This window comes from Lycorma delicatula, chromosome 4 (genome assembly GCF_047948215.1).
Source record: "Lycorma delicatula isolate Av1 chromosome 4, ASM4794821v1, whole genome shotgun sequence".
Classification (NCBI taxonomy): Eukaryota; Metazoa; Arthropoda; class Insecta; order Hemiptera; family Fulgoridae; genus Lycorma; species Lycorma delicatula.
In genome coordinates, this window is record NC_134458.1 from 62505307 (window position 1) to 62523936 (window position 18630).

The window sequence follows — 18630 nt, forward strand, 5'->3', positions numbered from 1 at the left end:
TATTCCAAACTGAAATACAATTTTATCTCTTGGGCTTCTGCAAAAAGACAGAACAAATCTTTAAGCTATAAAAACAAACTGACAGATTATTGTTTGATGGCCATAAATATGAATCATATAGACCAATATTTAGTAAATAAAAAAATTAAACTTATCCATGTGTTTATAATTATAAAAGTGCAACCTTTAATAAAAAGAATAGTCATTTATTCTTAAAAAAAAATAACAATATCCCTGTATAAAACCAGTACCGAACTGGTTTTTTATAACTCAACATAATACTCCAGCTTACAAGAAAGGGCCTCGTTATGCTTATATTCATTTTTAATAAATTACTAGCCCATCAAAAAAAGTTTTCCCTCTAATTTTTTCAAAATAAAATCAATCAATTTTTTCAGAGAAACAATATTATTTTGAGATTTTAAGTAATACTAATTTAAAAAACAAAAAACTCATTCTCTGCATCTCTGTAAGTATATACATAAATATATCATTAATGCCAACTAAATTGTTATTAATTTTGTAGCTATTTCATTTATTTAGTATCTTCATATATTTATTATCTTTCCCCTTTTCGAATAACCCTTTTAAACAGTACGATAAATCAACCTTGGCTATGTTTCCTTGCTTTAATTTTCTTTGTGCCCACACTTCTTTCATCCTTTGAGAGTGTTGTTTTCTGTGACTACATTCTTTCACTGGTTAATTTTTCCTGAAAATCTACTTTTTTGAGTTGGTTCTTTAAAAAATGTTCTGTCCCTTAATGCATCTCTGATGAGTCGTATTTTTCAAATCTTTTCCTATTTCCCAGAACCACATTGGTTTAGATTTGTAACTACTCAGTCTGTTATTACCAATCTTCTATACGTCTCTGTGTAATCTCTATGTAGTCTTTTTTTTCTCATTACATTTGTTAGTTTCTCAACTTTCAAATATTGTTCACTGTTAGATCTTAATTTGTATTCTAAGATGTTACTTTTAGGTCCTAGTATTTTTCTCAAAATTCTCCTTTCGATCTTTTCTAATCTTTCAAGATTTCCAATTACAGTAAATTTAAGTGTTTCTGCTGAATAAGTGTTTCTGCCCTTGATACATCCACATAAATAGTGGGGCATGCCTTTTTTTATTCATAGAGTAGCAACCTGCCCATTTCTGATGATGTATTTAATATATTATTTTGTACCCATTACAATAAGATACTTATTTAATTAATTCTACAAATTTCAATGCTAATCCTCACATTTTTTAAACAATTTTAATGTATCAAGACATTTCCTACTAGTCTGCAAGATTCAACAAGTTATTAGATTTATTAAGTATGAAATAATCCATGCAGAGTGCATGATTTATATCTAGTATGCTGCAATTAATAATTATTAACAAAAAATCACCAATCAATGGCACGCTTAACCCTAGATGTGGCTGGCAACAAAATATAAATGGCAAGCAAAATTAGTGCACAAACCACCTATCTTGCACAAAAACATTGTAAAAGTTTTTCTCTTCTATAACATTGGGTTTTATGTAATTAAATTAAAGCAAAACTATCAGCATTTTGATGGTAATCAATTTAACTTTTTCCCTAACAAACATTCTTGTATCTAGATACTAATGATTCCATATATGATAATTTAAAAATATATTACACAGCATTTTGTTCTGAAGAGAATGGTGTATTTTTTTTCTATATAATTTCATCTTTATGCAATTTCTACTGAGTGAATAAGGAAATAATGCACTTTCATAAAAATTAATAAATGCATAAACAAAATTCACAATAACCAACTAAATGATAAATGTTAGTAAGGAATTCGCAGAATAAAATAATTACAAACCTTTTACTGTTTGAAAATTTAATTATAGCTTTCTTGATTGGACAAATTAAAAACTGAAAAAAATGGTTATTTCTTACCTGTAATTACAGCTAAAAATATTCACTGTTCTGTATTTTATTTCCCTACCAAAAAATATTCTAAGCCTACTTAAAAAATATTATTTGTCTAAAAGCAATTGTAAATTAATAACCTAAATTAATCCTGATATTAAAAACCATATAATTTAAATAACTATTGAGCATGCAAATAAAAATGTTTCAGTAAGCTAAAAAAAAGTTTTATAACAAAGTTGTTTACAGAAATATTAACTCATGAAAATACAAAAAAAAACTGTTTTATTTATTAACACAAAACTCTTTTTCGTGACATAAATTATAATTATTTTATAGTTTGATAAACTCTTCAAAAAAAAATCTACTACAACACACCTCTATTTTCTACTATTTTGACATAAATAAGATTCACAACACGCTCAAAATACATATTCATACTGACAATATTTTTTTATACAAAGGTTAATTTATAATTCTCTGAAAAATAATCTGTACAACACTTAACTACTGAACAGTACTGACATAACCAGACAAATGAATGCAAAAATTATCCATCAGTAGAATCAATTCACAGTTGTCCAATTCCTTCATCACTTCGCAAATAAAGAAAATCTGATAGACAAAATTATAATTCTTTGAAGAACATGAATCTTCTCTTTCCAATATTCTATAAGTTGGCAGGACCGTTACCAAAAAACTTGTATAAATATATGAATTTGCAAAGACCGATGAGTGTGTCAGTAATAGTTTAGAATTATCGTTGGTCACAGAGAGCAGTGTCTACTACTTCTAGAGTTAATATAAACTTAGTGATTTATATTACTTAATTGATGATGAATTCACAATTTGAAAAAGTTTTTATATAAATTAGTGAGTTATATTAAACCTAGAAGTGGCAGACACCATGCTTCTCCACAACTATCTTTATGCATTTCTGTTGATAATTATTAATATATATATTTAAAGTGTGTAGAAGTGCATATTGTAACAGTATAAAATTTGTTACATGTTATAAAATATTATTACAATTAAATTTCATATACCATTACATTGATAAATATGATGGGATTCAAAGTAAAAAGAAAAGATTAATGAATAAATAAGAACTGGCTAGCCTCTGGTGGTTGAACAGATAGTCCTGCTCCCAGGATTGTGGTAATATGAACAATGAAATTATATTTGTGAAATGAACTTTTTGATAATAAAAAAATATAAATCTGTATCAGCCGAAGTCATATCAGGCTGAAGTTATCCTGAAAGCCACCACTGGAAATCCATCGGGAACAATGATGGAGTTGCGCAGGTCAGATCAAAAGATAGTCAGATTTATCTGACTATCTTTTAGCAGCAAGGATGCTCCAAGGCCATATCCTTGCTGCTTCATCCCTGATGGCCGCAAATGTCTTGAGTCAAGAGTGAGAGTCTGAGAGTCTTGTGAGGAAATGTCTTGTTCCTGGAAACTACCGGGGCTTATGTATATTTGGCATCCTGGCATCATATAGAATGTTCTCAAAACAAATAATTTAATAATACATTTATAATGCTGAACCTTAGGAAAAATTAACATGAACATTTCCTAACAACTGTATTCAACCATAATTTTACATTAAACTTCTATATTTTTAATTAATCCTGATGATTAAAATTAATTGTTACAAAAAAAAGACATAGCAATAGCTTTGATTTTATTTAATTTAAGACTAATTAGTAAAACATAAACACCTTAATACAGATTGGTAAAGAAGGTTTTTTTAATACTGAACAAAAAATAGAAAATACAAAAAGGCAATTGACTTTTATAATGCATGTACCTAACACATTTGTGGTATGTTTAGTGTTAAGAATGATTAAAATATAATTAAATAAATCAAATTACAATATAAAAAATGATAATAGTACTAGCTACTGCTATTTAGTACTTAAGGTTGGCTTTTTTCAACACAAAGCTTGAAACTTGTCCACGGGATATGGAAATAGAATTTTGTAGCGTATGAAAAATCCCATGCCTAACTGGGAATCGAACCCTGGACCTCTGGATGAAAGGCTGAGAACCACTCCACCATGGAGATTGGCAATGGTGATCATTAATTAGTAAAATCTATTAATTAGATCTACAAGGATGCGTAGCATAATTTGCTGGCATAAATCAACTTATGTTTATCATTAAATGCAGAAATTTCTAAAATTGTAAAGGTTCAATAAATCCTTTGTGTTAAGATGCATTTCTCCATTAAAAAAAAAAAATGATAATTTTCAGCCATGAAGGGTGACAGCATTTATGTATTGTCTCTGCCTCTTCAGTTAGGTAACCCCTTCATTGTGCTGGTTGATTCTCTCTTTCATTTTTTAAAATAAAATAATTACAAAAACTTTTATTTTAAAATATTTAATATGAAATTTTATAGCCATAATAGTATAGCTAGACAGGCATAATCCTACCAGTCCAATTTAAAAATTAAAAAAAAATAATTTAATAAGAGAGGATATTATATTACAATTAAAATAAGAGATGAGATTAACAAAAGTAATAATAAAAAATAAAATAAAAACTCTTTGGGGCTCTCAAAAGGAGCCAAAATCCTGTTACATGTACAACTGGATAAAGATTAAATTTGAAAAGATTAGAAAAAATGGAGACAAACTTTAAAAAATCTTATTAAAATGTTTTTTTTTTAAAGTATTTTAAATTAAATTTAACAAGAAGATGTGCTCCAAAATTTGGTACCATTAATATTTAAAATATATCAAATAGTTTATCAGATAAGTGTTTTCAAATACTACTGAAATTTTCCAAAGTTTTATGCTAGAAGAGTTATCAGTTGTAGACTCCAACGTCTTACAAGTATTTAATTTTAAATTAATTTATTATAGTTCAGTTCTTAAATTTATAATTCTACCTTTGAAATTAACAAAATTGAGTACTGTGACTTGAAGGTATTTGAAGCAAAAGCAAGATGTTCTGATTTCATGCTCTTGATACCAAGAGTTTAAGATGATTTTGATACAGTGAGACTGAAACATGAAACTGATTTTCTCAAGATTTTTGGAGAAGCTATTTTTATGACATCTCTACAATTTTCTTGAAAGGGTCAACTGGTGTGCCTTGGTTGCAAGCGTTACTATCGACTCGATTGACCTCCACCTTAAATCTTGTAATTTTGTATCCAACAGGGAATGGCACTCTAAATGACAAAAGTAAAACTCTGCATGACAACAGGGCAGTTATTAAGTCAAACAGTAGGAAGTGAAGGGCTTTTAACTCTATAGTCTTTCTGCTTTGTGAAGCCATGCTACAAGACATTTGAAAAGTCAAATGCAGCTTTGTGTAGGTTCAGGTTATCGACCAATGTTTGACCTCTAGAGTAGAAGACTGTCTGCCCTCTGTGTTTTATTAGGCCGAGATCTTTCTCTAGATTTTACTTTAGAAAAGGTAACTCAGTGTTGTGGCTATAATCTGAGTGTTAGACCACCAAAAGCAGATGAAATTTACTGAAAATACTCGTAGATTCCACTCTTTAAACTACCAAAATAAATGATCATACAAGGAATATATTGATATAATGCCCTATATTTGAATTAGAAACCTGAACATGACTTTCACTCACTCTGAAATAGATTAAAGCAAAGGTATGCAAAAGTATATTGAAAAATTATTGCAGTTTATTAAGTTCATGCACATTCATTCATTCATTTACCAGACTATATATACTCTTTACAGTTTTAGATATATGAAGTATCAAGAGGTTATGTTGATACTGATGTAGACAAAAGTGCTTTTTTGAAACCCCTGGAATTTTCAGTCTTTTTTTTGTTCTTGTTGCAATTTCTGTGTCTGTACGTATAGCAGTGTGCTTATTCTTCTTGTGTACTTTCAGCGCATCTTGTGTATGTTTTTCTGAGCTTTCTACTGTTTTTATGTGTGGTCCCACGAGCCACATGGGTGAATTTCTGTCATCCTTATTTCCCTATTTAACCTCTTTATACCTATATCTATTCTTTATTATCTATTTATTCCTACCTATAGTTTTTGTTTTTTCTTTCTTTATGCTCCCGTTTAATACTTTTCAGTGGTTTCTTTCTTTTCAGACAATCAAAGCCTGTTAATCTGCCACATGGTGGTTGTAGGTTAGGCTCCCCAACACCATTCGTTCTCTTCATTAAACTACTTTTTAATTTTTTTTAAAAAAACTCCATGACCACCATTAGGTACTGCTTCAGAGGATGAGATGAATGACAAATGCAGCATATGAAAATGCCATGCCTGACCAGAATTCAAACCCAGGACCTCCAGATGAAAGATCGAGATGCTACCTTTCGCACCAAACTATTATCTTTTTTTTCTCTCCTACCTACACTGATTTTTTCTTTTTAGTCTTTTATCTAGAAAATATTTCTATCTCTACTCTTTTTCTCTAATTACTTCTATTTCCTTTTGTTTCTTAACCTCTCTTTGAGGTTTGCTGTAATGGTCTTGGTGCGTTAGCTACTGGCATAGTCCAGCAAAAGCCCAAGCATTCAGCTACCTTATGTTTTCAGTGAATACTTTTTGTTTTTATTAGTTATACAAGACAGTGGGAGTTGATTAGGTTAAGCCTAGTTCAAATTCCTCTTCATATATGAGTGTGGGAACTCTGTCAGTTTTTTTAATAATACACACAACAATTTTTTTTTCAATGTACATTAAATTAAATAACTTAATAGAATAAAATAATTTAATAAAAATAACAAACTAAATTAAATTTTCGACTGAAAAATTTTGCACACTAGCGTGCTACACGGAGACAAAACGTACAATCGAATTGGGGCATGACAACGAAAATGCCTCTATATAAACCTGTGATAATACGTTGAAATCCGTTTACCAGTTTGTCTTCAGTAGCAGTTAAAATGAAGTCGAGTACAGCCAATATGTCAACACAGTTAAACTAGCATGCAGTGATCAAATTTTTAACAGCAGAAAATGTGAATCCTACAAATACTTTTCATCGTTTAAAAGCGGTTTACGGTAGTGAAACTGTTGACAGGAGTACTGTGAATAGGTGGGTGTTGAAATTTCGCAAATGTGAAGCTGGTAATACGACAATTGAGGATGCACCTCGCAGCAAACGACCAGTTTCTATGACTGATGAGAAACATTGAATGGGAGTGGATGATTTGCTTCAAAGTGACAGGCAAATCATCCAGCAATGCATTGCTATTCAGTTAGGCATATCTAAACAATGAATAGGTCACATTATTGGGTTACTGTAAAATCTATACATGATGGGTACCACGCAAACTCTCTGATGGCTCTCTGCAAGCTGAAGTTTGAACCAACACTGCATCCACCATACTCACCAGATTTGGCTCTGTGCGACTTCTACTTCTTCACTTATCTCAAGAGGGATCTCAGAGGTAATCATTACCCTACCGACAATGAGATGAAGGAAGCTGTGGCCACTTGGATCTGAGAATGATCACCAGAACTTTTCAGTGACAGAATGCAAAAACTTGTCACAGGTTGGGGAAAGTGTATCAGTGTAAACGAGGATTATATAGAAAAATAAATACTGCATTTTGCAGCTCAGGTATTGTACTTTTATTCATTTTTTATTTCATTCTAATATCTCTTTTCATTCCCTTGCTACACATATATGTGCAAAATTTATCAGCCGAGCCTCATACATTAATCATATAAATAAAATGGCCTCCATTTCTCCAGACGAGACCAGGCCAGGACTCGATACTGCTATTTCCCAGATTACCCTGATTAGGACTCGATACTGCTATTTCTAGCTTAGTATCAGAGATCAAGGCCCTTCACAACTTGAAGCAGGCTAACACCAAAATCAAGCAGCACCCACCTCCTCAAAGCAGCTGATCTCCTCTGTTCAAGGTATCAGAATGTGTCATCAAGACGAAAAGAGACTCCAGAAGCTGCCACCCAGATAACAAGAAAGCAGCGGAGTAATGAGCTACATTCCCTTATTTCACAGGGATGGCAGATGACAAGATTGTAAACCTTGTCTGTAGGAGCTGGCCAGCAGATTGTTTCAAGAAGTGGGAACTCGTGAAGCAACCCATTTGCAACTACCATAGGCAGATACAGCTGTTGTCACTGACCTGGTGACCAGCACGAAGGACATCTACATGCAGAAGGCCTTCACCAGGTCAGGTCCTTGTAGACAGACCTCCCTCCAGGTTCCTCCCATGTGATGCAGTGCAGGTTACACAGTGTCAAGCCTTTGTGGTCTTTATAGACTCCAAGCCGGAACTGACCATCAGGGTGGTGCAGCTGCAGCTCTCCAAAATCATGGAAACATCGGACATGGCCAGGCTTGGTGTAGGAGTCCCACCCAACAAGATCAGACTTTGTGTTTGTTGTCTCTCAGAATACCTGGCAAGACATTCAAACAGGAAGTTCATGTTTTTCTTGGGGGGGGGATGGATACAGACAGGCTCAACAAATCCAGAACGCCCGCTGTGCAGGACGCCTCTAAGACTGTTATTATCAAGTCCAGTGGAAAGTCTTTCGCCAACCTCCTGAGGTCAGTAAAGCAGAAGGTGCCCAATAAGGAGGAAAAGATATACTGTCCATAAGGAAAGGCAGAAACAACAAAGTACAGATCCACATGAAAAACACAGCCAATGCTGCCGATGCTACATGAGACGATAAAGAAAAAGGTTGTGAGCTGATATGACCCTTCAGAGGAAAGGCCAATAAGAAGTATTTCATCCACATGAAGGACTTAGATGCCAAGACCATGTCCTGAGATGTAAGCGGGCGTCTCACGTACCCTTGGGCACAAAAACTCGGTTTTAGTTACATCCCTCAGGCCAGCTTTTAGCAATACCCAGAAGGTATTCGTGGCGCTGCCTATGGATACTGCTCTTAAGCTCCATGCTTTGAGCAGGATCCAAATCAAATGGGCCAGCTCCCATGTCATCAAAGGGGAGGAAGAATTCACGTGTTTTAGATGCCGTGATACAGACCATCGTGCCTTTAAGTGCAAGGGGCCTGACCACTCGATGCTTTGTTTCAACAGTAGCATGGCCGGCCACAAAAGGTCTGAGTCCAAAGAAGCAAAAAGATGCACAACCTGCAAAGCTACCAGCCACAGAACTGGTAGAAAAGCACCATAAAAACAGCTAATTAAAGTCGTCCAAATTAATACAAACAGGAGCGAAGGGTCTACAACTTGGTCTCAGAGATCACAAAACAAGAAAAAGCCAACTTCATTCAGTGCAGTGAGTCAGATATAGCATTAGCCACGAGAGTCAGTGGGTCTGTGATGCTGAAAGCAGCACCACCATTATCGAGGTATTTGGACCTTGCCAGTAATTAGCTCTGGCAGCAGCTCAGGCTATGCCTGGCTAGAGGCTTTGATGGTCCTGTTGTTTAGTTGCTATATTTCACCAAACCGTTCATTTGATGCTTTTGAGCATTACCTGGACAGTTTAATGGTGGAGATAGGTATACAGTCAGCAAAAAGTGTCTTGGTAGGAGGCAATTTCAATGCTAAAAACCAAATGTGGGGCAGAATGGTGAGTGACCGCTGCAGTTGTACTCTCTATGAGGCGGGATTCACCTGCCTTAATCAAGATGATGCCCCTACTTTCAACAGAGGTGAGTGCGCCTCCTACATTGATGTAACATTCTTGAGACCCAGGGGACCTAGTGTTAACCACAAGTGGAAGGAAAGTCCTGGAGGGCAAGATGCTGTCAGATCACAACACGATTCTGTGTGCAATTAGTCCTTTTAAGAGACAGCAGCAAAAGGCTCCTTGTCCTGCAGTCAGTCAGGAGGTTTGGCTTCCTTCCAGGCCAAATCCCTTGTCTTGGCGATATAAACTCAAGGACCCTGAGAGTCTCTCAGGCATCATAGCCAATACCTTCAACAAGAGTCAACCGAGCAGTAAGGCAGGCCACCATAGGAAACGGGCCTATAGGTGGGCTGCCAAGGTTAACAGGTTAAAACAATCTTGCATGACCGCCAGACAAAGACTACAGAGGGCCAATAGGAGGGATGATATCAAACTCCGTACCTATTGGCGGGGCAAGCTTAAAAGGACTAGGTAGGATCTGAAGTATGAGATCTCCAGGACCAAACAGCAAAGGTACAAAAAGGTCTATTTTCTTAGATGTAGGAACAATAGGTAAATCTGAGGAAATATATAAATACTAAGTAGCTTTAAAAATATAAAAACACCCATCATGAAATTTCTGGACATATAGAAAGTTATTCAGATTCAAATATTGCAAATGAAACAAAAGAGGGTTTATTTAACTAATTACAAAACTCAAAAATGGAAAATTTTGAGCAAAAAGAAAATGATGCTACCTTAAACTAATAACAAAAATATCACAAAAAATTATAATTTTCAAGTTTTTTAAGAAATTATGTGTTGGTATAAAACCACAGTGTAAAGACTGAAATTGCTGAATCTAATACTTTTAAAGAGAACAATATCAACAAAATAAAATTACAAATATTTTTAACAGCACACAACAAAAGATTTTTAAAAGGTTAATTTTCTATTTTTTTTTTAGTATGTACAATAATCCAAAAAACTTTTACAAAACATTAATAAGTTTTCCTAAAGTAAATTTGTTCACAATTACCACATTCTATTCTACAGGTGGAAATTAAATAGAATTTATCTATAAACATTTACTACAGCTTAAATAATTGATTTTTTACAAGATTTATAGCTAATAAATTATGCTCACAAAAGCAAAAGCTTGTCTTTGAAGAATTACAAATTTTTAAAAAAATAGATTTTTATACTAAAATAAACCTTGTTCTTTTCTGTTATTTCTATTTGTTACAATTTATTTGTAAAAATTATTAAAAAAAATTAATTTTTTCATATGTTGTCCTTGTCCTGGTAGTGCAGTTGCAGTTTCAACATTCAACTTTGTAATGTTTAAGTACACTGAAGAACAATAATTTTATCTATCATTAATGTACTTAACAAATTTCTTCCAGTATTAAATTTCAATACGGTAGCCTTTTCTTATTGCTATCTTTGCTTTCAATAAAGATAAGAAAAAAAATATTTTTTCACTGAGCCATGTATTTTAACAATAGTTTCAGTATACACAGTTTCATAGTTTCAATTAGCACGTTGGAAAAAATATTATGAAGGAAAGGATTTAAATTAAAATAGGTAGCTATCATTTACATAAGCATAAAATATTATTAAAAAAACTTGTACCTATCCAATTACTTGCCTTTTCTATAGCAACACAATGTGACTGTAACCATCCTTAATGGACAACAAGATTCCGATCCATTTTAATTGAAATTCCTATTCTTTCACATTTTTCCAACTTATTATTAATTGAAAGTATAAAACTTTGCACAGACCATAATAGTCTCTGTCATTAAAACATATAGTTCAATGGAAAAAAATGTTCTACCTTTTCTGAGGGCCAAAATGTAATTTCTTAAAAACAACCATCATATTGATACTAAACACAGGAAAATCTTTTTTTAATTATTATACAACAGATAAAATTTTTATTTTTTATAAAAAGCAATTTTTTTATAGGTGCCATATGTTACACCACATAATAGTTTTTACATGTCTTAAAACATTAAAAACATTATTTTCAATAGTTTTTACACGTCTTAATACACTGATATCTTCAAATCTGGTAAAATATTATCAAACTGACATATTCTTACTTTTTCAGATAGAACTAGTAGTCCAAATTAAATTTTATTAAATTTAAAGGAACTTGTTTAAGCAAGTGTAAAAACAATGTTAACTGACTTAACTAAACATTTATATGATTAATTAAATATGAAATATAATTTCACTTTTTTTTATTTCTGCACAAAAGAACACACTGAACTGATAGTAATTCTCTAGTAATCTCTAAAATAGTAAAATAGTAATCTCTATTTCAGGTAAAGGAACCGAACAGTTGAGTTCATGAAATAAATTCGCTTTTTGTCAGTAACTTTAACATCCATTTGACAACCAACGAATCAATAAGAAACTGATCACATAAAAACATACCTTTCTACATGTTCATAATATAGATATACAAAATAATATTTTGTGATGTGTATTAACTTTTGTTAAATTTTACCTGTTTTGTTCTTAGATCATGCAGCTGGTCATGTACAAGTCCAGAAACATCAGCTATATTATCTTCTAGAAGCTCTAGCTGTTTCTGAATAGCAAACAAGAAAAATTCTAAATTCTGTTGAGTAACCTTCCAACCTTGAACCAGTACCTGTCAGCAAAAATAATTTATTTAATATAAAAATTGCACAAAAAAAATTAGAACCACTTCTCAAGACAATCAGTGGAAATAAAAATTACTAAAGAATAAAAAGCAAATTATCAAATCATAAGCATAATCCCAGTCTCAAAAACTTAAAATCCTAATCTTCTATAATGAGCAGTTAGATTACATTTATTGATCACAAGCACATGAATGCATCCTTGCAAGCAGGAGATAGTTTTCACAGTTAGTTTTAGAAGCCAGCAGGCAAGACACACCATCAATGCCTTCTTTTTTTATAAGTCATGTAATCACCAACAGTAAAATCCAAGGAACAAATAAACAAATTTTCAGCACGAAAGGAGTATTTATTGAAACTAAAAGGAGTAATGAAAGTGATAAGTATGGTGTAATGTCATTGCTAATATGTACTTGTCAGTATACAATTAAAACCATTCAAATATTTTTGACAATTCCTACATAACCAAGTTGCGATAATCTAAAAATATTTAGTCAGATTCCGTATTCCAAAATAATTCTAAAACCCAAGCCATAAAAGTATCTTAGTTTTCCACTTACAAGTCCCCACAATGAAATTCAATGACTGTTATTTTTCAATTACTTTTTCATGAAGTCACTGAAAAATATCATTATTTTTTTTAGATCCAGATTACCTTTAAAAAATAATCTGAAGGAAAGGCACTATAGTAATAAACTACATACCCACAGGAGCATTCAACAATCACTTTATTAACAGGTAAGCAACAATACATCACCACTGACCTTAGAATCTAGGTCTGTCTATGTCTGATTTGGTAAGCAGTAGTAGGTGACTGAAAAATGAAACTGAAAAAATCCATTTAACTCCTTTTGCTTAAAAAAACAAAGTTTTTATTCAAATTACTTTAAAATATCTATATTAAATCAAAGTTAAATAGCTATTAATTGAATTCAGCATTACTTTATTGTAATTTCACTTACTGATTACTACCAAAACATGCGTATTGTAAACTAGAGATCTGTTCTTGCAATATGTTTTAAGAATGAACAAAATGCAGTTCTAAGAAGTACTAAGAATGCTCAAAAATCATTTATTATATTACTAAATGTCAATATAATAATTGTAACAATTTTCTCAAAATTATGATGAAAATAGTTCACAAAGTAGTTTCTAAAAATTGCAGTATTGTAGTTCTTTGGTGGAATGGCAAATGGTTTTTTAATTCTAAGTAATAATTATTTATCCCACATGTTTCACTCATGTCCCAAACGAATATTCCTAATTATTAAATTTTACACAGAACATAGATTCTAGAGGAAAAGGTAGAGGTCCCTTGTATTTCTTTTACAAAGAAGACATGCTACGAACAACATTTCACAAAAGAGAAAATGGTTCTTGTATATAAACAATTTCATCTGACTCCAGGTTCTGCTGCACTGATATTAGAATGGTATATTGTTGTGGTTACAAAAGCAAATAGGACAAAGGAAATTTGGTTTAAGCCCCATGACAATGCAGAATATTGGTTATAAAAATCCACATCAAGTAATAGTAGCTAATGCAGTAGAATGGAAGTCAATCTGGGAATCACCAAAGGACTTCTATTCACTAGACTCTTGACATACCACCCAATTGCCCATACCACACAATTTTCTCAAAACTTGGTTTATATCCACTGATCATATGTTACATAACCAGAAAAAACACTACAAAAACAGATGCCGTTAAATTTACATTATTTGCTGAAGCTACAAAACCACTTTGCCATCATTGCAAAAGACTGTGCAATATTTGATGGAAAAAACAAGAGATGTTCTGAGCAGACTTGATTGAATTCTGATACCCTTTTTTCCTGTTTAGCCTTCGGTAATTACCTTTCAAATAATACTGAATTCTGATACCCTAATCTTAGCTAATCAAACCCTGACTGAATTCAGATAGCAGTTTGTCATAGCCAATCAGAATTGCAGAACAAGCTAAACAGTTCAAATAGGTGAGACAAAACATAGAAAGAGACCAACAGTCATTGGTAACAGTCATTTATTAATGAAAATTTATATCACTAATTTTATTTTTCAAGTGCAGAGATTTTGATCTTTTTCTAAATTTCACAAGAGAAATATTAGTTAGTTACCAAAGTTTATTTTTGACAGCAGATTTATTTTTTGTTCCCCCAGCTACCTACTTAAAAAGTCATCATCTTTATAAATATAAATATTCAAGTTTATGAGTTTGGTGATTCTACAGCTTTTAAAAAATAAGCACACACACAGTCGTACAAGTTTCCTGACCAGTATGTTTTTATAGACTGCTCAACTCGGTGGAAAACACAATCAGCACTCATGAAAGTGTACCAGGTTTTCTAATATTTAATACTAATATATCTGCAGCAGAGAGAACACTGAAATTAATTACAGGTCCAGTTTATATACTGTAACTAATTACAGTTACCAATTTTATACAGGTTCAAATTTCTATCATGGCAAAAAGTAATATGCATTTTACTGCTCTCTTCCATGACACATCCACGCTAAGAAGTCAGTTACTTCTCAAAACCAATGAATTTTACATTACTTTTAAGACTAATTTTTCAGTCTGGCCAAATTAATAATAGAATCAGCACATACTGCTTATATGAAATTTGTAAAAAAAAAACAAATTTTTAAAAATGTCACTTACTGGTCTTTACCGTAATAGTTCAGACATTACTTGATCTTAATATTATTGTAATTCACTCTGTTTCCTAATTTATCCTGATGAAAATAATTCTCCAACATTTATAATAAAACACAGAATGTTCTATCTCCTTAATAAATTATTTTTTTATTTGTTTTTTATCAACCATAATGTAAAATTTTTGTCATCTTGTTATATAATAATAAACCTTTACAGGATGATTGAATTAACTTTACAATGAGATCAGATACACTGTTTCATTCAGGCACCTCAACTGATAGCTAAACTTGTCATTGTTTTTAAATATTTATTATACCTATACACACACTCTCTCAACTAAAATATAATACAGAGGATCCTTAAAAAAATCAGAATGAGTTTTTAAGGACCAACAGACGAACCAACAGATCTTTGGCTGATACCAACAAATATGATTCACGTAGAGTGAATTTTAGAAAATTAAAAATTATTTAATTACAGTGAGATAATATTAACATGTAATGTCTGCTACAAAAAAATAATTTATTCCTAAAAAATAACAGTCAGTCACTGGAAGAATCTGAAGAATATTACTTTCATTTTATATGGCATAATAGTTCAATGAAAAGATTAATTATGCTTGTTTCCACTTTTAAAAAATTGTCTAATGATCTAAAAAATCGTCTGTTATATTTATTTTAAACTTAACTAAACAATATACTTTTAAAAAGGTACGAGGGTTAAGTAAATTATTATCCGCAATTTAGTTATATTTTTGTTTATGTTGGTAGTACTGTCGTGTTGCGTACATGACGCATGCATGGTTTAATTGTTATGTCTGTGCAGGTTTGATGCTGCTAGGTTAGTTCCATTATCATGCCCTGCCGTTAACCATGGCTGCTCCGCTTTGTTTGCACGAAAGAAGAGCAGTGTTCAGTGATCCATTTTTTGTGGTCAGAAGGTATATCAGGGGTCGAAATTCATCGAAGACTTTAGGTACAGTACAGGAACAGTGTGTTGCCGCAATGGAGTGTCTATGATTGGAATGAAAAATTCAAAAATGGCTGCATAAGTGTTACACACGATGAAGGAGCCAGACGACAGTTTACCGCCACAAATGAGAAAACACTGAGCGTGCATGTAACATGGTTTTCTTAGACAGACTATTGAGTACGTCAGACTATTGATAACTATTGATTAAGTGGCACATTGTCTGCAAATTAGTTATGCTTCTGCCTACGAAATCATCCACAACAAACTTGGGTTTCATAAAGTCTGTGCAAGATGGGTCCCAAAACAACTCACACAGTTGCATAAACAAACACGCTTGGATATCTGTTAAAAACAATTGGATCGCTATGGTAACGAACGTCTTCTTAGACAGAATCATGACTGATGATGAAATATGGATCCATAATTATGAGCCGGAGAGTAAATGGCAGAATATGGAATGGATACATCCAAATTCGCCCTGCAAAAAAAAGTTCAAGACCCAACCATCAACAGGAAAACTGATCCTTACGGTTTTTTGGGAAAACAAAACAACAACAAGGCCCTTGTTTTATAATCCATATTTATTTTGAAGTAACCAGGAGTTTTACAACTGTAATTTATATAATGCTTATCAGTACGATAAGGCATATGTGGCTGTTGTGGATTTAAAACACATATTTGCGGTTGATATTCCCATAGGATTGGAAGATTAGCCACTGAATTAGACATATCAAATATACGAACATCTTGGATTATTTCAGGTAAGGTAGGTGCTCCTTTACATGCGTCGTAATTTTGACAGTAATAATTTTCTAAAGGATGAATATTACAAAAAGAAGGAATAGCTATGTAGGAAAAAGTTTTATTTACGTCCTGCAATGACGTTCCGTACCATTTTTCGAAATCGTCATAACCGACGGATTCAGTACTGCTAGGAATCATTGAAGAGTCTTGTTCAGTTTTATAATGTAAATTTAATCCGTTATATTTATTACTTAATCCGTGACAATGTACTCCTAAAATACAATATGTCGAATTGACGTGTGTCACATTTGCTGAATTTGTAACAAAAGGAGCATGATAACCAACAGGAGTACATACAGTCGTACATTTTGTTACTTTCGAAATTTTAGGTAGAGAATTAATTTTGTCTGTGTTAAATACCATGGTATAATATCGCAAGGTACATGTGCAAATAGTGTAGTAACTAATTTTTGTTTTGTATTTGTATCGTATTTACCAGCTACATCTAAACATTTATATTGATATCCCATTGAATATAAAATTCGATGGTGAGTAAAAGACAGTTTTCCAGTTTTATATTCATTAGCAGACTGATAAACTACAGAGGATCCAGTTCCTGATAGAGAAGATGCGGCAGATGCCATGTGAACATGTGCTTACTCCACCATCCTCAACTCTGGTGGTGGGAGGTGCTTGGTTCACCGTCGAGACACCGGAGCAATTCGGACCTGCCGTTCCAGGAGATGTAACTGGATCCTTGGTCGTTGTCGTCAGAGTTGAGGATGGTTTCAATGTCTTCGAAAACCTGATGGTAGGTTGGTTCCTTTCTGTTGTCATCATCTTCCTTCTCTTCTGTTCTTTGTTTTTTGTTGGCTGTCCAGTCGTCTTCTTGCCTTTTCCTGATGGTCGACATTTAGGGATTGATCTTAGTTTGTCAACAATCTGCGTTGATATGATGTCAACTGGTCATGGACTATTATTACCTGATGTTTGCTCAAAATCTGTAACCTCCTGTTTATCTTCTTCCTCTTCTAAGTCAAAAATATCAATTACAGGTGATTACATATTAATTAATAATGAAAGATTATAATAATTATACTTCTAATAATAATAAATATACAGAATAATTAATATCCAATGAACACGCTACAGATAAAGATGCAGCAATGAAGGGATCCATGAAAATCCAGCATATATATATGGGATAATTTGGCACACGACCCGAAATAGCACACAGCACAAACTAACTGCTCTGCTTACTTGCCAGCAACCTTCGTTTGCATCGGCCTACTAACGTGCTAATCGATTAATCCGGGTAGGAAGATTGGTGAAGAGCTACGAAGCTAACTTCACCATGTCAAATTGCTTCACCATGTCGAATTGACGTGTATCACATTTGCTGAATTTGTAACAAAAGGAGCACGATAACCGACAGGAGTACATACAGTCGTACATTTTGTTACTTTCTCATATAGATTATATAACAAGGCCCAGTACTGGAACACTATGAGGAAAGGGGTACGACAATAAACAGTGCACGTTATAGTGAGATGCTTACTGCCAAGCTGTAGCCTGCAATTCGAAGCAAACGCCAAGGACTGCTGTCGAAAGGTGTTGTGTTGTTGTACAACAATGCTCATCCACATACTGCTGCCCACACTCCAGAAACTCAACTTTGAAGTACTGGCTGATCTGTATAGTCCTGATCTTGCCTCTTCTGATTAGCACTTGTTTGGTCCACTCAAAGAGGTATTAAGGGGCCGTCGATTTACCTCGGACGAAACAGTGAAAAAAGCAGTGTATTCCTGGCTCACAGCTCAACCGAAAACCTTCTTCTATGAGGGCATCAGGAAGCTTGTGCAACGATGGACCAAGTGCGTTGAAATGCAAGGGGACTATGTTGAAAAATGATGTACATGTAAGTTTCCTATTTGTATTGCAATAAAATTTATAACTACATTAAGGATAATAATTGACTTATCCTCGTAATATTACTCTGTTGATGAGTTTTTAAATAGCAGTCGCTAATTTGTAATCCTGAATTTTTTTGAACTGTTTAAAATAAACTATATTTTACAAATATGTATTCAAATATCTAGCAAATGATATTTTAAAATTGTTATTTTATTA

At 32.9% G+C, this 18630-nt stretch overlaps 1 protein-coding gene across 2 annotated transcripts in view; it reads right to left on the reverse strand.

Annotated features, from left to right (window-relative positions):
- The window catches only part of LOC142323459 (KICSTOR complex protein SZT2-like), a 342875-nt gene that overhangs the window by 299736 nt on the left and 24509 nt on the right, over window positions 1–18630 (reverse strand). For both annotated transcript variants that reach the window (XM_075363101.1, XM_075363100.1), the window contains exon 6: window positions 11970–12116. In XM_075363101.1, the coding sequence (XP_075219216.1) occupies window positions 11970–12116 (147 nt within the window). The remainder of the gene's footprint in view (window positions 1–11969; window positions 12117–18630) is intronic.